Raw genomic sequence first — 22,978 nt, forward strand, 5'->3', positions numbered from 1 at the left:
CTTGGTAGACATAATTTTTGAACTTTTATGGTATACTATTAAGAAACTATACAAGATCTCGTTTTTTTTTCCCCCACCCCTAGAAATTGCATGCATAGACAAACGTCACAAGCCTTACTTTGATACTCATCATATTGAATCTTATGTTTCTATTGAGGGCTGAGAGGATTATTATGTTTTACGGAGTATAGATTTTGGATTTAGATTTAGGGTTTTACGGTTTAGGATTGAAGTTTGTAGGTTTATACCTTTTCTATCCATTTCTTTCCCATTCTACATTTCATTCTCATTCTGCATTCTGTATTCTCCATGATCTCATTTAACATTCCAATTTTCTGCTCTTCATTTCCATTTAGCATTCACCTTCTCAAATTTCCTATCAATAATTTTATAATAACAAAAATTTATATAAAAAGTTTCGATCCCACTATCCAACTTTAGAAAAAAAATATATAAATCTTTATCCAAATTCATCCGTGAAATTGCAGAATAAAAACTTAATCTAAATATATTGTACATAGTAATACCGAGCTCTACATTATCGAAAATATTAATTTGAATAACTAGTTAAATCGAAAATCATAAATATCAAAATTCAAAATTTCCTTATCCCCATATTTTTCTAATACGAAATATGTCCTAATTTTCTTTCTAATTTTTAGCAGATTTTCTTTCTAATCTTACTATTCCGTATGTACTTGTATGGCAAACTTTGGTGTAATGGTGCTCTGGCCTGTGGTGCATGAAAATTCAGCAAAGATTGAATTTTCCGCCGCGAAAAACTAGACAGCCCAACAAAGAAGTCTTTTCTCACACGCGTATTTAAAAATGAATAAAACAATTTCTTACATTTGATAATTACACTATCATTCATCACCATAGTCACTTTACTTCTTCCCCAAATCTTTCTCAGATCTGCAACAAATCGATGACAATCATCTGAATCGGGGAGTCAGAGTACTAAACTCGGACGACTGAGTGACTCAGCCATGGCGGAGAAGCCGGACTCAGTGGTGTCGATCCGAGTCCCATACAAGAACCTCAGGCAAGATGCTGAGGTTGAAATGGTAGGCTTCGACGACGGTTTTCCGATTGTTTCTAGGGTTTCGAATGGCGTCGGTGACGGCGATTCGCCGGAAACTCACCGGCATTCGGTGGATTTGAGATCAGAGAAGTGTAGTTTGGTGAAATTGATTCTCAGTTGTACGGTCGCCGCTGGTGTTCAGTTCGGTTGGGCGCTTCAACTTTCACTTCTCACTCCTTACATCCAGGTTTCTTTTTATCTCTCTTAAATTTGTTGGAAAGCGAATGCCAATTCCTTATTATGTCATAGTTTAACGAGTTTTGACACGAATTGTGGGTTGTTGTTAAAGAGTTAGAAGACTTAGAACTGCATAATTGTGAAACTAGGTTGAAGATTGAAATTGTTTGGGTGAAATTAGGAATTGTTATGCATTTATATGAAGAGAATGCTGTCATTTTTAGCTTTATTGGATGAAGTTTGAGGAAAAAGTTGTTGAAGTGGAATGTGATTGCACTGATCACATGACTAGATCGAAAAGGTTGCCTCTAAATCATGGTAACTTGGCGGTTAGACGATCAATTATTTGTTTTTCCGCCTTATTATGTAATTTTTGTTTTTTGGTAAACAAAAGGAATTAGCTTTAAGAAAAAGAGATTAAATGCTGAATGGCTAGCTGCTTATGTGATGGAGAACTGCTCTGCAAGCATGTGACTTCGTGAAGAAAAAGTTGTAGGGAAAATCAGTTTGTCATTTTTTTTTTTTGCTGTACCACCCGGTTCACCCTTAGGGCTAATCCGGATTCGGGGCGAGTTCTGAGTGGATAGGTTCCAGTCCCCTCCCAATTGTTGTTGCGGGGATCGAACACGGGTCCTCCCTACAAAGTTCAGCCTCAATCACCACTGAACCAACACACAATTGGTTCAAAGGTGTGATTATTAGTGGATTTCTCCAATTGTTTCCAAAGATATTTCCTCCGGCAAACTCTCCAATTGTTTCCAAAGATATTTCCTCTGGAAAACTGTAAAAACTACATAGTAGGTTGATTATTTTGTTCCTAGTTTATGAAATTAAGAGGTTGAGTGAAAATGATGACTATTTTTAGGCCTTGTGGTAAATGGCATGTCTAACTTCTTGATTGACCTTTTGATTTTAGTTAATGTTTTGATTCGTAAATGGCTATTTGACACTAGAATTGACTACATCAGTTTATTAGTAAGCGAAAGTGATTGAAAAGGTGGTTAGAGATTTTGAAAGCTATATCCAAGTGGTTCAAACCAGGAAATCTTGTTGCGGGAGAATTTTGGATAAGCAATAGGGAATATGAAAACCAGGAAACAGGCATTGTGGTGGTCTTATAAGACTAGGGAAAGATAAAAATAAAAAAGGTGGCTTATGAAGGCTTTGTCCATAGTAGCACAGTAAAGGAACACTTATTAGCTAAGTCCAAGGCCATAAAAGAGCATCTTAGGCAGAATGGGGATATTAGAGCTTATATGAAAGAGAAATACCAAAGGAGAAAAGGATATATCCAAGCTGGCTAGAGTTACAAAGGGCTAAACAAGGTTTGGATCATAGGTGCATGGGGAGTGGTGGGGTAATACTTGAATATATGTTGACATCAAAAAGGGTGGTAACGTTACTTTTATAAGTTTTTCAATGAGACGAGGGAGTGAATATATGTTGACATCGAAAAGGGTGGTAACGGTACTTCTATAAGTTTTTCAATGAGACGAGGGATATGTTTAGGTGAACTTATTATGTGTGAGGATATCTGGAAAAAATTTTAGGTCGCGGTATTAATGGAAGTTTAACACATTGTTCGGGGCTTAGTACCTTCGTATCTGTATAAATCTGAAAGAGATTCTAAGTTGTACTTACTAATAAGTGGGGGATCAAGTTGCTTTGCCACACCCTGATTAGGCAATCATCTAGTTACCTCAAGAAATCTTTTTAATTTGTGCTTGAAAGGTTCCACAAAATTTTCTTACTTTCTTGTTCATGTAATGTCTCTACAAAGAAAAGAGATTTACATGTGATTTTATCCATTTGCAAAATGGTATATATGCTTGAGTTCCTAGATAAGTGTTGTGAGGTGCTTGTAGAATATGGTGCTTTAGGCCTATGTTTTGAGTTATTTATGATGTGGGTGGAGGAATTAAGACTAGGGTGAGGACCACAAGTGTTTAGGGGTGGATACAGTCGAGCCAAGTTGAATTCCAAGTTTCTATCATGGCTTGGCTTGGCTTGGTTTGGTTTAATTTTAACGAGCTTGAATTCAAGTTGTCTAGGGGTGGATACGAGCCGAGCCGAGCTGAGCTGAACTCTAACGTGGCTTAGTTTGGTTTAATTTTACCGAGGCCGAACTAGAGCTCGAACTCACCTTGAGCTTAAAAATCTTAAAAATCCTCACCGAGCTACATTTGATAAGAATTCTTCGAGCTTTCGAGCCTTGACTCGATAAACTGATGAAGCATATTCCAATAATTGGCACACTGCCATATAAATAAAAAATTTAATCAACGCTATAATAGTATTTTGTTTGGACAAGTTATGTAAAATATACCCCCTTTTTTGTCATTCAATTGATAGTTTAGGCATCTGTATTAAAGGATATACATTATTCTCATAAATATGCATTATTTTTCTTAAATAAGTTAACGAGCTCACGAGCTGAACACCATTGAGTTTGAGTTTGATTCATTTAGTTATCGAACTATAAATTTAAGCTCAAGTTTGTTTCATTAACAAACGAATCGAGCTTGAGCCGAACTTTTATCGAACCAATTCCAAACTGTTCACAAGTAGTTTAATGTGTCCACCCCTATAAGTGTGATGTGGCTGTGAACTATATCAGGTCATGCCAAACATATTTCTATCAATATCTAGCTGCATCATGTATAATCTTTGAGTTATTTCCTACTTGTAATAGTTGTGAGTGAGCTCACTGGCTCACTGCTACAATCCAAGGGGAATTATTTAGTGTATGTTATTTGCGGTTGATTTTGTTTCGGTGAATGACACAAAATTAGGCTATTTGTTCACTTGGACCAATTAAGAGGTGCCTTTTTATCGGAAAGTAGCTTTTTTCAATATATGAGACCTCATATATGTGAAGTTATAGTCGTTATGACTTGCAATTGATGACTCGTATTGGGTTTATACCCGGGTTGATATTATCTACTTCCCCTTTTCTCATAAATATTGCAACATTTACCATCAATGAAGTTTCACAAATTTTGTACATTTGCCTTTAAGGAAATCCAATGTTTCCTTTCCTTCCACATTGCAAATATTTAATAGCCCTGAATCCTGATTGATAGCTCCCATGTTCCTTACCCGTTTTGTGGGTAGTTCACATGGTTATTGTGGTCTCCTATCACTTTTTCTCCATTTTCTTGAAATTTGTGCACTTGTTGCAATATTTTCTGAAAAAAGTAAATAATTTAGCTGTACCCCGACCTTACTCGTCTAACCAAGCAATCAATTTAAGTCAACCACTTTGTTTTTTGAAATCCAACCCACCTATCCCGTTTAACTGCCGAACCAGTTTTCCAACTATAGTTCATGATCCAGTACAAACTATGACCATTGAATCTAGAGCTTCAAGTCAAATGACCAGGTTGGGTTCGGATCTAGACTTGATGGGCCGTGTCATGCCTGATTTCGGTAATGGTGGATCTATGTGTCCCAATAGATAAAATTGAGGTTCGGATTACTTTAATGGATAGTTCCCTGGCCAGGTTACTTTTTGACAGCTCCAGTTGAATTCAAATTAAAAAATTCACGAGTCCTAAACTCTTAACTTACATATTTTAAATGTAATTACGTCAAGCTCCTTCTTTTTTATTCCAAATACAAGTTATAGCAGATAATAATTAATCAAAAACATAAAACCATTAACTATTCAATGGTTAATACCTTAATACCTTCACTGCTTCAACAGACGATGAACATTTTTGGTTAATGCAACATTAGTATGTCCTGTACGAGGAAGAGGCATTGAACATAAACTTAAGACCACCTTTTCCAGGCGTTAAATAACTTGAATTTCAGTAACAATATGGGCAGTCCAGTGTATAAAAAGGTTCAAGGAGCACTGAGGCATTGAGGCGATAGCGGCCCTGAATTTAAAAATTTTGGAGTAAAAAGGACTGGCAAATAAAGGCGCTATCACCCAAACCATCACCCCTATCGCCTGCGCCCCAGCACCTAGAGCCAGAGGTGTGCCTTTTAATACAATGGGACAGTCAATGTTATGTATTTTCTAGAGACAGAATTGCACTCAGAACTTCAGACATTATGAATCTTATAGTAAACTATTGTATATATCTAAGTGATCTACGTATGTCAGGTTTTACGGTATTTTGTGAAAAGAATTTCCAATCGACACACAAACCAAAAAGCCTAAAGCAAAAACTGGAAACATTTCTCGATTTAATGGCTGCGTCACCGGGCAAACCCGACCCATCTAAATAAAGGGGTTATTTTTCTGGGGTTTGTGTTTGAGAGATTCAATCCTACACCAACCAAAAAATTAAATGGGGTTTTCATGCCAACCATATACTAGAGAGGGTTTATTTCACTGACCCAAACTTGCTAAATTTCTGCTGGGTTTGAGTCTAATTGTCAAGTCGTTTCAGTTTTTGTCAACTCTAGTCAGTCATCCAAGGCAATGCTGAGAGCAAACTAGATATCATATATCATATTTCGTATATCATATCAGTTCAAGGGAGTGTTTTGGTCCCTTTTGGAAATCTTGTGCGATAAGAAAATACATGTTGAACTCTAGGTGAAATTATATCAGGTGGCTTACACTTACCTGATGGCTATTTAAGTAGAGTTAATTCATAAATATCCTGTGTAGATTTTTTTTTTCTTTCTTTTTAAGAAAACCTTTCTACTCGTTCAGACTGGTAACTGATTAGAAAGAAGGATGCATAAATGTGGACTTTCCTGCGACCTTCTGATGGCGAGATTTGAATTATTGTTCTAGTTCCTTTTAATTATTGAGCTTAAATTTTAGGGTTGTTTTTCAGTTATTTGCTAGTAATATTAGCTTAACTCTGTTGGTTTGACTGTCCTTGCAGACACTTGGAATAGGACATGCATTTTCTTCATTTATTTGGCTTTGTGGCCCTATCACAGGTCTTGTGGTAAGTCATGGCCTATCAATTATCACGAATAACACTCTTCTTTGGTCTCTTAGGTGTACTTACTTTGATATGACTGCTCTTTTTCTATCTAATGCTGTATTTTCATCTCCCTTGCCAATCTATACTTGTATAGCTTCTCCATTACAGCAATTATCACGATATAGCAATCCTGTGATTCCGTGAACACACTGTGAAAAGATTTCTATAGTTTTGTCTACCAGTCTTTTGTTAAAAAGGAAGATCTGTCATAGATTACTGGATTAGGCATTAAGTTTTTTCTGGTGTGCTGCCTTACTTATTTAAGAAATTGTATTTTTCTTAGGTTTATGATTTTTTTTATTACAAATCTGCAGTGCAAATTGGAAAGTAATAGCATACTACCTATAAAGCGAAAAAGGTATCCACTAATTCAGTTGGACAACCCTGGTAACTGCACTAAGGCTACTGCTTCGGCAGTGCTGGCTTTTAGTTTTGTTAAAAAGCATGGTCAAGGATTTAAGAATGAACTGCTGCTACCAACATCTATCCTTTAACGATCCGGAATCTCTCTTCAACCATTAGCGCCAACCAGTTGCTAGAAAAGAGTAAAAAAGTACATACACTATTAGAAAATAAAATTTCGAGTTAGTGAGTTACCCGTCTTTGAATCCCCCGATTCCTCCCCAAGTGAATTCTGCTTCCTTTACTGACACTAACAAAGTTACTTATCACTCAGTTAGTCACATGAAACAGCAGCTCCTGAAAAAATACTGGCATATTGTTCCAACCATACGCTCTCCATCATAACATTTCACCAAAGCAATTTGTTCTCCTGTGCGGCTTCCACATCCCTTAAAGTAAATCTGCAGCCGACCTATGATATTCAAAGGACAAACGCACTTGGCTTTATGAAACACAAACAATTTTCTCCATAAATAACATGACACTCACAGTGAAGGAAAACATGTGAACATGACTCACAGTGCATGCAAATGTTCAGTGAAATAGTCAACTCCAGCCTATGCTTTTGAGCATATCATTCATTTTCATCCTTATCAAAGCTAATGTCTCTCACCTTAAGAGGAACTTTCTCCTTGTAGATAAAATTACCCAACGGAAAAGCTGGATATTTGAGGGGTTTATTCAAGCAAGTGAAGCAAGTAACGATAGATTTTCATGACCCCCCCCCCCCCCTGCCCCGAAGAAGCTCTCATCCACACCCTAGAATCTGCCACGTGCATTGACTATTTAGTCAAATGGTCACAAATGGAAGTGGGCTTCTCTAACTCTCGATCACGGGATGATCTCCTGAAATGTAAATCCCACTGATAGCCGCAATAAAAACCAGACTCAGGATCTAAAGTAGAAGAACAGAATAGCCGTGGCCACGAGGGTAACTGGCAGGCAACGGAAGCTCTCCTCTCCATGCATCCTACCAAAATATGTAAGCTGCCCATCCCCTATTTAGAGCCTTCTCACTAAAGAATTGGAAAAAGAAACTCGGAAATAAATTTCCGGGGACAACTATGAGTCATTTGAACCGCATCCTGACATTCTACTGTTGTGACAAAATCCATACCTATTGTTGATGTTATACCATGGAGATCGAGGTTCATTCAAGAAGAAACTTCCAACACCACCTTCCCACTAGAGCTTTAATTTTTGAAATTTCTCTTTCAAAAGCCAAAACCTCCTGTTTTGGAAAACAGACTAAATCCCATCTCCCAAGATGATCCTTCTGAACATCACCAGCCCCGGACTACAACAAGTTCCTAATCAAAATCTCTTTTCTTACACCTTAGGGAAATTGGCTGATGCCAAATTGTTAGCAGACTTTGAACTAAAATAGGCTAAAGTATGCATTATAACTCTAGCTTATGTTTTTTTGCATTTTAAGCATGGTTGACACTGGACCTTTCTAAAGCACCTTGAAGTCCTTTCTCTTAGTTCGAAGGGGTTTCGTTGTAAATACTAAGTAGCCAGCTGTCCTGCTCCTGCCTTACCATCAGTTTGGAAACATTATTGTACATTGTATTGAAATCTTATTACTTACGTTTTACCTGGAATAACGTTGAGTTTGGTGCTTATCTGTTTCGATCAGTTTGTAGACTTTGTACTCAAAGGAGCTATAATATGATATGATATTATCTTGTCTCATTCTTCCATATTTAACTCCATCTTGTTTCAGGTTCAACCATGTGTAGGTATCTGGAGCGACAAATGCACTTCTAAATATGGCAGAAGACGGCCCTTTATTCTTGCCGGATCCCTCATGATCTCTGTTGCTGTGAGAAATTGTAGATTTATATTTCTTATTCGTTCATGTTTTTATGTGATACTATGTAAATGCTGAGTTGAAACCATGTACTTTAGGTGATAATAATAGGCTTTTCTGCAGACATTGGATATTTGTTAGGAGACACAAAGGAGCACTGCAGGTTACTACTTAATATTGTCTGTTTTTCCTTTTTTTTCTTTTATTTTCTTTTCAGTGTTATTTTCTTTTCTATTCACTTACTTTTGTTGGCAGCACGTTCAAAGGTACTCGAACAAGGGCAACCATCACATTTGTGGTTGGCTTTTGGATGTTGGATCTTGCTAATAATACAGTGCAGGTTAGTTATCTAACTTGGATGATTAGACTAGATCTTCCATCCAGACGCATGTTAATTAGCATTCAAGTGTATTGGTAGAATGGTAGGGGAAAAAGAAACTGAATCCTGTAATTTGCAGGGCCCAGCTCGAGCTCTTTTGGCTGATTTATCAGGTGTGCTTCTCTTTTAGCTTTTCGTAACCTTGCTGACATGCATTGTAGTATGACATTCCTTTGTTACTTTTGTGATTATGCTCTTTGTGCAATGTGCTCATGTATATTACGATGGTTACTAGTGTTCTTGTGATTCTAGGACCTGACCAACGGAATGCTGCAAATGCTGTGTTTGCATCTTGGATGGCTGTGGGTAACATCTTGGGGTTCTTATCTGGTGCTAGTGGAAATTGGCACACGTAAGATACTTTTTTCTTTTAGGTATTTGCATTTGCATATAAGGATCCTAATAACTGTTGGCCTAAGAATATCGTTCTTGGGAGTATTTTGTCGAATGACAATGACTAGTGAGGGTCACGTCACATTAAAGGAATGTGACAGTTGCATATTTTGTGTGTGTTTTATATGATGTTCAAATTTTGATAATTTATTGTTTAAGACAAGAAGAAATTTTATTATAGAAGAAATAAAAGAGAGAAGACAATTGGTCCTCAAATGTGAAAGAGGAGAGGAAACTAGGAAAACATCAACTCTACTTAAGAAATTTCTCCTTGACACTGGTTGCTATATTTAATCCCTACTTCAATCTTCAATTCTCTGATTCTCCAATCCAAAATTTCTTCCTCAAATAATTCTGAGTATTCCTCATTGTCTTCCTCTAGTAACAACAGACTTTAGCTAGGTCACATCCAAAAGCTTTTCTGCTTGTTTAGCCCCTTGGTTTTGTGGGTTTGACAGATTTATCCAATTTTCTATAAGGCCTAGATGTTATTGTTGCTTCCCTGTTGCTCACTTGCTATGTTTGTGTTGGTACCATAATTATGTGCAGATGGTTCCCTTTCCTAACCAATCGAGCTTGTTGCGAGGCCTGCGGAAATTTGAAAGCAGCGTTTCTGATTGCAGTGGTAGGTTATGTTTCTCTTATATATTATTTAGTTATTTATATACTGTTATGTTTTGTTGTCTTTGTGAATATCCTAGTGCTTTAATATGTTTCCTCCAAGTTTATATCCTTGTCTATCATCTTTTTTGTTTATTTATTTCCAAAGTGATCTATCAACATTCTTTTTCTTCCTTCGTGTGACTTAACTTTGGGAGCATTTTCAGTGTGCAACTTTTATAATCTTATATAAGTTGTACACTCGTATCTTTATTCCCAAGTTCCGTTTCTCTCCGGAGTTGTTGTCACATGCCTGTTGCTGAGGAGATGGGTCACTTGCCCTGTTGCACCGCCATTCATCCACTTCTCTTCCTCTTGACCAACTCTAGCGAGCCATGGTGGGGCTACTGAAGCGGTTTACGCGAAGTTGACGAGGTACCTTGCTACAGTTGTAAACAATATCTTATGTATATACCCCTTGCTTCACCCTCTCGCTCTAATGCCATAGTGCTTTAGACGTCACTTAGGCTTGAAGGCCTTTAACCCTTGGGGAAATTCAACAAAGACCTTCACGTGGGCAATGAAAAGCTTTTGGATGAGATGTTGGGTAATCAGGTCAAAAGGGAGAAGAGTGGATGGCTGTTCAAGTGATCTATCTTCTCAGCAACAGGCACGGTCGTAGGAAACTATCTTTCCCAAGGAGATAAACTTCTTAGACCAAGTTGTTGCCTGAATTTTGTAACTTGATTTTTTTTAGGCGGTTATTTTACTGCATTAGTCTCCACATATATGGAAATGGTCCTATCTGGAATTCTGGATGATGATAGATACTGAGTTTCTCTCATTTCTTCATAAAATAACAAGATAAGGTGCTGGGAAGTATATCTCCGAGTCTAATGTATAAATGAAACGCTTGATTTACAGTGATGAAGTGGAATATTCCAAATTTTCAACTTATGTGTTGTGACAGCCATGATGCATGACGTAGCACCTGCCGGATACTGCGCTGCAATTGCAACCAACAATATGCGCGTTATTCACGCACTAACTTATCTGTAGGAGGAGCTATATTGGTTTTTCCTATTGCTCTTCTTGATTTATCTTACTTTTGCTTGATCTACTTTTCTTGGAATTGACATACCTTCAACATTGCATGTTGAGAGAACCAAAAAATTCATACGGAGTAGACAACTTTCAATAAATGACGTTGAGATATAACATTTAACTTTTTAATTTAAAGGATCTGCTCGTCTCTTGTGATCCATTAGAAGTTAGTCAAATAACTATCTGTAACCTTTAGCCAAGATATAAATAGTTGATCTATGTAATTATCTTTAGAATGAAGATTATATCAGCAATACAACATAAACGCGTTAACTCTTCTCTCATACTCCTCTATTTCCATTCTTTTCGTCTCCCTCTATCCTATATCCCTCTCTTTTTTCAGAAGAGAGGAAAGATTAGAAAAGTAAGAGTCTGCAAGGGAGAACATTAATGTGCTCTGTTTTTGAACTTCTGACATTCCTCAGTTGCATATAACCACCTATTTTGTATCCCTCCAGTCCTCACAAACTCTAAATTCAAGACTTGGGCTATATCTATGGACCGACACTTTATTACTTTTAGTCTTTCTGACTGTACTATATACTTTCATGTTCTAGAACTATTGTTGTATTCCATGTGACCTATTTCGTATTATCTAGTTTCTATTCTATGCCATAAGCAGATTCTAAGGATTCATCTGTAATACATGCAGGTTTTCTTGACGTTTTGTACTCTTGTAACTCTTTACTTTGCCAAGGAGGTACCCCTTGATGCAAGTCCATCTCAGAGGTTATCAGATTCGGCTCCATTACTACATGAACCTCAACGAATGTCAACCGACCTGTCTGATTCAAAGCCTCATGATAGTAATTCTCTGCCTTATACTGAGAATGGTCAGAGGAATGAAGATGATAATGATGAAAATTTCAATGATGGACCTGGAGCTGTTATGGTCAAGTTGTTGACCAGCTTAAGACATCTACCACCTGCTATGCATTCAGTGCTAATAGTAACAGCTCTCACCTGGGTATGCTTTCCCCACTTTGATACTCCTAATTTTCTGGGAGGTCGGGGGAATGGTTGGTTGTGTCGAGATAATTTCCTAATTTTAATTTCTAGTTCTGCGGACATACTAGGGATTAAAAGTTTCAATTTTCCAAGTATATTTTAGTGGAGCAATATGTAAAATTACATAGGAATAATGTTGGTAACTAGGACAATGGATGTTGTGTTTTCATAGGTCAAATAGGTGATTTTAATTGATGGAACGGCATTGGATGTTGTGATTTCATTTCTTTTATAATAAGCTGTAAGTATCTCCTAATAAATACAGTATTCTGTTATGCAGGTTTCCTGGTTTCCCTTTTTGCTTTTTGATACTGATTGGATGGGAAGAGAAGTCTATCATGGGAATCCTACTGGAAGTGCCTCTGAAGTAAAAGCCTATGATCAAGGTGTCAGAGAAGGTGCTGTTGGATTGCTACTCAATTCAGTAAGAGCTCAAGTTTTCATGGTGATATTGATTATTGTTATTGATTTTTCATGCACAGAAAAAATTAAAAGTCCAGGGCCTCTTTTTCCCCTTTCTAATAAGTACTTATATTTGAATTTCTTTTGCATTTTTGTAGGTTGTCCTTGGTGTTGGCTCTTTTCTAATTGAACCCATGTGTCGGCAAATGGGGACTAAAGTTGTATGGGCTTTAAGCAATTTTATTGTATTTATCTGCATGGCAGGCATTGCAGTGATCAGTTTGGTTTCTCTCAAAAGTTATTCTCAAGGTGTCCAACATGTGATTGGAGAAAATTCATCAACCAAGATTGCGTCCCTGGTTATATTTGCCATTCTTGGATTTCCTCTTTCAGTAAGGACCTACTTCGACCTGGTTTTTTTTTTTTAAATCTTCCTTTTCCTTGAAAGATATACAGATGTGTTTTCTGTTGTTAATGATGTATAATATGCTCCCTTATGAATCTTCCCTGCATGCAGATAACATACAGTGTACCCTATTCTGTCACTGCCTCTCTGACTGCCGATTCTGGAGGTGGTCAAGGTATGTCTAGCAGTTGGCTCTCATAAGTCCATCATTAGTTTGATGGCCACCTTTTTTTTTTTAACTTTATATTAATTATGTGTAGGATTGGCACTTGGAGTTCTGAATCTTGCAATTGTTGTACCCCAGGTAATTGCAGTCTTTTCTCAAATTCTTTCACAATCCTCCTTCCTTGACTTTTCTGGATGGAGAGAATTTGTTTGTGCCCTGCTCTAAGAGTTAAATGAGTGTGTTTTTGTGTATATGAATTTGCCAAAATTATCTTCAAATTGTAATCTATGTGCACAGAAGTGACAGAAGCTCTCTTGAAGATCATGTTTCCTGAAAAAATTTCTTCTTCTTTTAAATGGCAAACAAGTTTTTCTTCAATATGAACCTTTTAGAGCCACACGATCTCTTTGCTTTCTTTAGATTAAGAAGACCAACCCTGCCACCATTATGTATTTTATCAGTTACACCAAAATGGTTGGCTTTGTAATTAAAAATTATCGGTTTAATGTATTACGCATCTGTTTTTCCTTAACCTTTTAAATATGCATTTCCATGTTTTGGCTCCCTGTTTAATGTAACACATTTTGTAATAAAAAAGAATGTGTAATGTATCTTATCGAAATTATCAAAAGAAAAAAAAAAGTTGACCAAACATCTAGCAAATCAGAAAAGTAATACAAGTACAAAGAAAACAACTTACTACAGTCTTTTAATTATTGGATTTTCAAGCGAATATTAAAAAAGTGAAATTATTAGATTTTTAACAACGTCTGATACAGTTATATTTTTGTTTCAAGTAAATAAATTCTAAAAAGTTACAGTTCAACAATGCTAAAAGCCAATTCTGAATCAGCCATTTAAATCAATACTCCCTCCGTTCCTAAATAAGTGTCCACTTTCCAAAAATAGCGTTCCCTTATAAGTGTCCTATTTCTATTTTTGGACTACACTTTTCCCACTTTTCCATACACTTTTCTCACTTTTCCATAAATAATGATTGCTTTTTCTTACACATTCTCTACACTTTTCCATCCCCACATCCACTTTTATTTGTTCTTTATCAATAAACAATTATCTACTTTATCCTATTCCCATAAAAACAATCCCAATCATTGTTTTTCTTACACCCTTTCCATTTTCCTTAATTACCGTGAATTCTCTCAATATGGACACTTAATTAGGAACGGAAGGAGTAATAATAATAATAATAATAATAAAGTATATATTTTATTGTACTTGATCCATACAATGTGAAATTAACCCTTGGGTCGAAATCTTGCTACTAACTTAAATGTAGCGGCTCAAGTGAGGGTACATTAGCACGACTAGCATCTCCACACTTCAGCCATGAGGTTGGAGCTTTCCACTGATCCCATGTGCTCCAATTCTTTGGTTCGTTGGAGTTTTCTGTGACGCGGCTAAGCTTTCTTCTCTAATCCATCCCCCTGGCCTAATTAGCATTGGATTAGGGAGCCACCCTTGCCTTCAATAAGGAATTCAGGAGGTTTCTTAATTTTTTGGGGCGTTAATTGTGAATTTGTGATTAGTATCAAACTGCCCATCTTGAACCGAGTAACATCTGTAGTCGATCATTACGGTAGGTAGGTCCTCCTGCATTCGCTTTTGTCAAGTTGCCGTTCATTAGAAAAATGGTTATACTCATAGACTCATAGTAATACATGTCAGTATGTCACTGCCTTAACTAAAATTGTACATAGTACTTGTTATATTTAGAAGTTGGAACTTCTCATTCCTCCTTTTGTTTTTCTTAAATCCACTAATGAGATGCTTGATAGTTGGTAGATGTTGTGATATGTGATTCTGCAAAACTATTGTAGCCTGTGGTCAAGCTTTCTTCCTTCAAAAATGTGATATCTACCCACCTCCTCAACCTGTCCAATGAGGAATTCAGAATGAATGGAATAGCTGCCTTGGTGCTTTGATTATCAACAAGTGTTTTAGGAGTGTATTCTAAACCGATGTATGCTTGATTGTAGATGATTGTATCGCTTGGTGCTGGGCCATGGGATGCTCTATTTGGCGGAGGAAATGTACCGGCTTTTGTTTTGGCTTCTGTAGCTGCATTTGCAGCTGGTATCTTTGCAACAATGAAGATGCCTAATATTTCTGGCAGCTTCAAATCATCTGGCATGCATGTTGGGTGATAAAGTTTCCTGCCTTAATGTGATTTTCAGCTGATCGACACAAGTGCCAACAAGGTATAATGCCATTGGAGTGATTTCCTTACTCGTATGTGCAGGCGTGCAGCTTATCGTCCCACAGAATTTTGCTTAACATGGTCATTTAATTAATTTTTTAGCCACGTTTTGGCTCTTGTATCTTATAGTGAACACATTACATAGGCCTAAGGGAGTATAGGGTTATCATTGATAACAAGTTACATATACATACAGGAAATTAGCAGTGCTCCTCAGTGTAATTTTACGTGTGAAAAAAAGAAAGAGAGCAAAGGGCATGTACTGAACTCAGTAACTCGCTAGTAGGTGAAGCATCTACAATTTTGTAAATGAATTTTTGCTTTATAATGAATGGAGTTCTAGGGCTCTAATTTGCAGCATTTTCACGTCTATAGAAAGAGGTTTGCAATAAGGAGGATTTCTGCTGTGATAGGAGGGTTTTCGGTAAAGCGGTCTTACACAAAAGTTGTCGTACTTTTTATACCTGCTAATCATATTTAATATTTTCAATATCTTTTACTCCAATTGTTTAATCTATAATTACCCCAACTTGTTTCTCAGTTTTATAAAATTGATTCACCTTCATTAAACTCCATATCAGTCCAAGTACACTATTCAATAAAATAAAATACCGAGGGAGTATTTTTAGTTGTTTGGTAACAAAATTCATGATTCATGGGAAATAGAACTTCCACAAAATGTATGGATTTTATTTTGTTTTCTCACGCACTAACATGGAAATAAATTTCCAGAAGTGGAAAATATATTACCTAACCCCCTTGTTACTGAATCAAAATTCATAGGGATTATGCATGACAACCTTAGGCATGATCATAATTAGCTAACGTGATAATGGTGTAGTTACTTCTTGAAATAGTTAACACCGGCCCGCCATGGCCTAATTTGATTTAGAATTTAGAATATTATACGTTCCAATATTTTTAAAACGTGTGTATGTCGTTATTGACATTTATATGAGGTACACTAGGTACGTAGTATTACGTATAAGTTTAGCAATTAACTGAACGTTGATCTTTAATAGTTGATCAATAAATGAAGCTTCAATGGACCTAAAGGCTAAAGATGGTTGTGGGCCGGACCGTCCCAAGATCCGACCCAGTATGAAAAGTCCGATCCGCGCTAGCATAAAAAATCACGGTCGGACACGAGCATGACGCATTTTTTTTGGAAAAGCACAACAAAGCACACTGAATTTAGGCTTAGGCACGACGGTCAGGCCCAGTCTTACACGTCATCCCGTTAACCTAGGCCATGTTTTGAAATTTTTGACCCGGCACGATGCATAATGGGGTTGGCGTGAATTGGGCCCGTTTAGGCCAACAACCCGTGTGCCCGGACCGGCCCACTACTATCTTTAAATGTACCTGCGTCTAAATTAAATGTTTTACAGAGTATACTCTACGTTCCTAGCTAATTTTGGATTGAAGTCTACTTGTTCGCCATAAATTTTAGCACTTGTTATGGAGATATACTATCCAGCAAACAACGATTATCTTCTCAATACTTTTCCTTTGTAGTCCTTGAACTTTGGTGACTAGCCCTTCATATTAATCAAAGACAAATAAACAAACAAATAATAAAATAATAAAATAAAATGAATCGAATTTATTTAGGAAATTGGGAAAAAAGATATGGAAAAAGAAAGAAGGTAGGGGTGTAGTATAAAACTATAAACTAGTGGTTGACGAATCACTATCGAAGGAGAGAGGGAGAGGGTGACGCTAAGGGAAACAGCCACATGGGGATCAGTGCTAGCTGAGCACACCACAAGCAGGATGGCATGTGGATGGGAAGATTCAGTTCCTCCCCTTTTCCTTTTTTTTTTTATTTAACTTTAAATAGACAATTTTCTATCCCGTCAAAAAAATACTCCGTGTCATTTTCTATATGCAATCGGTTGATTAATCGTGGTACAACTAATTTTAGTTACGTGTTAGCCCATAAATTTGTATCTTGTAAACATATGGGGAAAAAAAATTACTTTTGTACACTCAAGTTTTAAGTGTACAGTGAATAAATTTTCGTGTATTAGAGTATTACAATGATCTTTACTTGTTGTAATTTGCATTTTCTGGTTTAGTGTTTTCAAATTTTAACCATTATAATACACAAATTATTAAAAAAAATTAATATAAAATAAAATGTTTTTCATATTTGTCTCAGATTCTATTTTCTCAATATTTTTTTTTCACGGTGTATAATTAAATCTATTAATGATTGATTTCATGCATACAAATTACTCTCATTTAGGAGGAATTAGGACATAGCATGAAGATTTTTTGGGGAGTTTTACTTGGAGGGGTGACCTTGAGATCGAATACTGAAGAACATGGTTCCACCCAATTCCTATGGGGTACCCTTACAGCTTCCAACTAATAAAGTCATGTGATGGCACTGAGAATTGCTTTGTCTTGGTCCAATTTTAATTTTATTTTTTTGGAGGGTGTGATATTATATTTTTTTTTCTTTTCCACTTGTGGGAGCCCACTACCCAACCATAACACCCCACCAATTAGACCTGTCAAACGAATCGGTCGAGTCGGGTTGTAAAAAATTATTTTCGGGTTCGGGTTGAATCGGGTCGGTCACTTTCGGGTTCGGGTTTGCAAATGCTTGTTCGGGACCCAGAACTTTCGGGTTCGGGTTGACCCAACGGGTTGAGAGATTTTAAAACGCGCATTATATTTTCATTAATTTAGGTTATAAATATACAAAATATTGGCACAAATTAACAAATTTTCCTACGAAAGTTTATATTTAGTCAAATTCAACCATAAAATGGCTTATAATTCAAATTAAAATCATATTACACACAACAATAGTAAAAACAACGTGTCTATTATGCTTAAATTTTCTCATAATCTCATTTATTACTATAAATACAATGATTTTCAATCGGTCGGGTCCAAAACGGGTTCGGTCGGGTTTTGACCCATTCCTTTTCGGGTTGCTCGGGTTCGAATAAAATCGGGTTACGGGTCACAAAATCTTGTTCAGGATCCAGTATTTTCGGGTCGGGTTCGGGTCGGTTTTCGGGTCGGGTCGATTTTTGACAGCTCTACCACCAATAGTAGAAAAAATAGTGTTTTTTGGTGGGTCCCAAAAGTTTAAAATTTTCTCAATTGGATTAACACTATTTTGTTGGACACAGTTTTGGTGCTCCATTTGATTCTGCTATTCCAAAAATGTACACTTAAAGTTGACACCATCATGGCGATCATGCATTGCATGTATACATCAACACTTGAATATCAAATCCATGCATAACTCAAATCTTAATGTTTTATTATCTTCCTTAAATCTTATGCTTTATTCAGAATGTTTATAGCCTTTTTTAGAAGCACTAATTAGCCTATGTTGTGCCGCCGATCCCCCCTCCACCTCCCATATTGGTTTTCTCCCATCTATACTATGTTTGATGTTTTCTTTATTGGCACTTTTAACTGTACAAATACTTTTCATACTTGGCACTATATGTGACTATCGGGTTTTTTAGATAGGTTACAAGTCAAGTCAGATTCAAGTCAAGGAACTATCGTGTTGGGTCTATTCGTGGACAGATCAATTTAGGGTAGAAGTATCTCGGACCGGATGCGGGTGCAAGTCGGTCAGGTTCATTGGGTCTATTGGGGAAAGGGCGTAATATAAGAAACTAATCAAACTATATCATTTCATCTGTAATTAGTTTCTATATATTGGTCCATTTTTAGGTCATTCAATTTCGGATGCAGTTTAAAATAGGTCATTCAAGTCGAATCTATTTTTCAAGGTCTACTTGGCATCAAGGCTTACATTCCCCTTGGGAAAGGTTAGCTAGTCATCCCATATAATGGGACTTTAGCTTTAACTTTGTGAAGTGCTATAAAGTTGGAATCATACTCTTCTTTATTGTTTTAGCTAAGTCGAACAAAGAGTACGTACTGAGTATGTAGACCCTAATACTATGATTAATAAAGTAATGGACCATATTAAGATACAATTAGTTGATAATTAAACTATATAGTAGTATGAAACAAAACATAGGCTAAGGATGATTTGATATGATTGGTCCCATGCATTTGATATTTTGGAATTTTATTAACGTCACAATCTGGTCATTCAGTGCATTGAGTCACTTGAATACTTGAAGAAGGACTAATCACAACAAAAAACTGTTGAGAAATGAACAAGATTGAGTGGGAATTGAAATAGGAGCCTTTAATTACATCTAATTTAACTATCCTTTGGTCCACTTGCTTGACCCTTAATTCCATTCTTATGGACCCTTTTATGTGTCCTATTTGCTGTTTCTTTCTCCCGTCATTTCTGGCATTTACATCTTTAGCTTGTTTTTGTTTGATTTTTACTCCACACTTATGTTTCACAAAAAAATTGAATCATACTAGTCTATGTGGAATCCGTGAAAAGGATAAAGTGTTAATTGTCAAACAAAACTTCGAGACTTCTTGAGTTATGCTCAACTCATTAACATCCAAGCCGAGCTGGAATAGTTCACAAATCAATAAGACTCATTAATACTAATAGTGTCAATTTTTAACACGAATTGTGAAACTGCCTGATATTGACCATACCCGAGCGCTTGCGAATCATACTATTTAGAACCCGACTGCTCAACCCGACCCATAACCAACCCGACAAGCTAAATTGACAATGTTAACTAACACCTTTAGGTGTTAATTAGAGCTTAATTGTAATATTTCAATATAAGCATAGAGTTTGTACTAGTAAATGCATCTCTAAAACAATAGAAAAACAAGTTCTCAAGTGTCAAGATTGCTCAAGAGTTGATTGTTTCTTTCCCCATTTTTTGTGCATGATTGGGGAATGTAGGGACAAAGGAGCGCAAGGGTGGTTAGGCGATATCAACCAAATCCATAAACGGAGTGTATTATTCTTTGAAATTGGGATACTATTTTGGATATAATGTGGTAAATCTAGTGCTCTAATGGTACAAAACTTATGTATATTCGTGTACTACTTACACTTAAACATAATTTTACAACATTGATAATGACAATTACATATTACATAACAATGGTGTCCCAAGTCTAACTAGTAACTAGTGACAACAGTTTTGGTTGTCCTTATGCTTTTAAAACCATCCAAGTAGAACCCTTGATCACAAACATTTATTTACGTTTATAGGTCTACACTTTCCATTTCAAGTTAGATCATATTCATCATTCTTTCGATGTCGTCGCATTTATTAATTTTGTAAACGTACGTACACTAGAATGAAATGTCACTAGTGAAAACACTTATGGAGGTGTTTATGAATGAATGAATCATGTCGAGAAAACGATGCAACGTTTTGGCTTTTGCTAATTTTGTTTGATTAGGATTATTATAGGTTTGCCATGAGGATTTGTAGATGTGTTGGTGTTGGCGGCCTTAGCAAGAGAAGGGTCGAGTCATGTGTGATTGCCTAACAATTATGGAAGCGATACCGTTACTCTCTATTCTCCAAAAGCTAACTCGTGGTTAGTTTCTAACTTGTTAAGCAAATAGATTTTTTTTTTTTTTCTCTTTTTTCATAATAAGGCCCTGTTCTGTTCACCTTATTTCCACTTATTTCAGGAAAAATAAGTTCAGATAAGTTCAGATAAGTTCAGTTAAGTTCAGATAAGATAAATTCAGGAAAAATAAGGGTTGACCAAGTACAATTTATAACTAAAATAAGTTTTGATTAGTTCTAATAAGTTGATAAGTTCAGGAAAAACAAGTGGAAATCAGGTGAATAGAATGCAGCCTAAGTCTGGTCGGATTTGATATCCCATTGTCACGTTATTTGTGAGTATGTACCTCATCAAAACGATTAACAATTTGTGTTGTACATTAAATACACACAAATTTGTATACAAATTCACCATTAAAGACATGGACATGCCCTCCAAGAAATGATACTGGAAAAGAACATTAATCATACATGTATGAATATCTATCGTGCATCCGGATACACCTAGCTCGGGGTGCATAAGCCGATCTTTTCTCTCTCTTTCTCTGGAGTTGAACAGAGCATAGCAGGGCAGGGGCAGGGTAAGGGGGCAGGGCAGAAAGGGTGTGATAGGGGATAAAAACGGGTGATGGGAAAGAGGCTTCGTCCTGGGTTCACATTAGTTGTTGGTGGGTTGGGTAGCAAACTCTGCCCCTCCTTAGGCCCCATCCCCCTCACCCCCTTCTCCCCCCTAGATTCCTGCCCTTTCTCTCTCTTCCCCCATTTGCATAATATACTTTTTTAAAAACATTTTTGCTATAAAACAATTTCAGCCAACTCATTTCTCTTTTCTCTCAAGTTACTCCTTACCATTGACAAATTAAACTTGTTTCTAAGAACAACTAGTTTTTGCACTTGGGTGACGCTTAGACCTGTCAAATTGGTCGGTCGGGTCGGGTTATAAAAAAAATATATATAGTTCGGGTTGAATCGGGTTGGGTTTTCAAATGCTTGTTCAAGACCCAGAATTTTAGGGTTTGGGTCGACCCAAAGGATTGAAAGATTTTAAAACGCGTATTATATTTTCATTAATTTAGGTGATAAATATACAAATATGGGCAAAAATTAACAACTTTTCCTACACAAGCTTATATTTAGTCAAATTCAACCATAAAATGACGTATAATTCAAATTAAAATCACATTACAAACAATTATAGTAAAACAACGTGTTTATTATGCTTAAATTTTCTCATAATCTCATTTATTACTATAAATACAATGATTTTCAATCGGTCGGGTTTAAAACGGGTTCGGTCGGGTTTTGACCCATTACTTTTCGGGTTGCTCGGTTCAAATAAAATCGGATTACGAGTCACAAAATCTTGGTTAAGAACCAATATTTTCAGAGCGGGTTCAGATCGGATCGATTTTTAACAAGTCTAGTGACGCCCAAAAACTACCACATAAATAATTATAACCATATCCTTATTTCTTAGAGACGTCTTTTAATATATACTTCGTACTACGTAGTGTAGATATGATTAACATTTGTTTCAGTCAGTCGGCCTGATTTTGTTATCCACAAAAACTAAGTATGTACATATATGTAAGTTTGGTTTGTTTAAATATTGGTAAAAAGGAGCTTCATTTATCATAAATTACCAAAGTTATGAAGCAGTAAAAAGTAAAATAAAGAATGAAAAAAGAATTTTATATGTGCGGGAGCAAACACATACTTTGTACTTCGTATAATTATTATATCTTATCTACGGAGTAATACTTCGTATATATCTACGATCTTAAATAATCCACACTCGATCTGGACTCTCAAATAAAGTGTTTGCTTTGGGTTATTTAAACTTACCCATATCTGATATCTCATTTAAAATGAAAAGTTTCACATATTTATTCTCTAACCTTTAACACCCGTTAATCTAAGATGGAATCCATCTTATGTACAACTAAGAAGATGTAGACTTTGCATCTGTTTTAAGAGTTGGGAATGTGAGAACCCATAACCTTCTATGCATAATTGTTCATTAATTAACCATTATTCACTAAACAAATCCTACTTGTTGACTTTACATTAACTTTAATTAATGTTTTAATTTACTCAAGCTAACAAGTAATGTTCTGCCCATTATCATTAGACTCGAAGATTTGTTAACTTTTTTGTTTCTTTATGATTGCCTAAATTAATTATATATGGCCATATGGGTCACTCAATTGTAGACCAACATATTTTACTTGTGGCAAAGTAACATTAATTGTTGCTTGTTTAATGAAAATCAATGAGAACTTCTTTCGTAATTATAAAATGCTGCATATTTCATTTGGCGTCGTGATTTCACGTACAATAACATATTTTAAAATGCAAAAAATACTACCAAAAAGTTACTCGTAGAAAGTTACCTAGTTTCAGAAGACAAGATGC

General features: G+C 36.2%; 1 protein-coding gene across 1 annotated transcript; it reads left to right on the forward strand.

The window, feature by feature from the left end:
* The first annotated feature begins 681 nt into the window (after positions 1-681).
* Positions 682-15,467, forward strand: LOC110784458 (sucrose transport protein SUC3). Its single transcript, XM_021988912.2, has 14 exons — positions 682-1,271; positions 6,112-6,177; positions 8,345-8,443; positions 8,530-8,594; positions 8,687-8,771; positions 8,890-8,923; positions 9,063-9,162; positions 9,753-9,828; positions 11,560-11,874; positions 12,196-12,339; positions 12,476-12,709; positions 12,835-12,898; positions 12,984-13,027; positions 14,887-15,467. The coding sequence occupies exons 1-14, from the start codon at positions 990-992 to the stop codon at positions 15,052-15,054; spliced, it is 1,776 nt and encodes a 591-aa protein (XP_021844604.1). The 5' UTR covers positions 682-989; the 3' UTR covers positions 15,055-15,467.
* Positions 15,468-22,978: the final 7,511 nt, after the last annotated feature.

The sequence above is a fragment of the Spinacia oleracea genome, chromosome 1 (genome assembly GCF_020520425.1).
Source record: "Spinacia oleracea cultivar Varoflay chromosome 1, BTI_SOV_V1, whole genome shotgun sequence".
Taxonomy (NCBI): domain Eukaryota; kingdom Viridiplantae; phylum Streptophyta; class Magnoliopsida; order Caryophyllales; family Amaranthaceae; genus Spinacia; species Spinacia oleracea.

Bases quoted from the DNA above. Each gene is read 5' to 3' on its own strand.
- LOC110784458 (XM_021988912.2), top strand. From the start codon at position 990: ATGGCGGAGAAGCCGGACTCAGTGGTGTCGATCCGAGTCCCATACAAG. The intron at 8,924-9,062 runs GTGTGCTTCTCT...TTGTGATTCTAG, and splicing joins TCTTTTGGCTGATTTATCAG to GACCTGACCAACGGAATGCT. The intron at 13,028-14,886 runs GTAATTGCAGTC...GCTTGATTGTAG, and splicing joins TTGCAATTGTTGTACCCCAG to ATGATTGTATCGCTTGGTGC.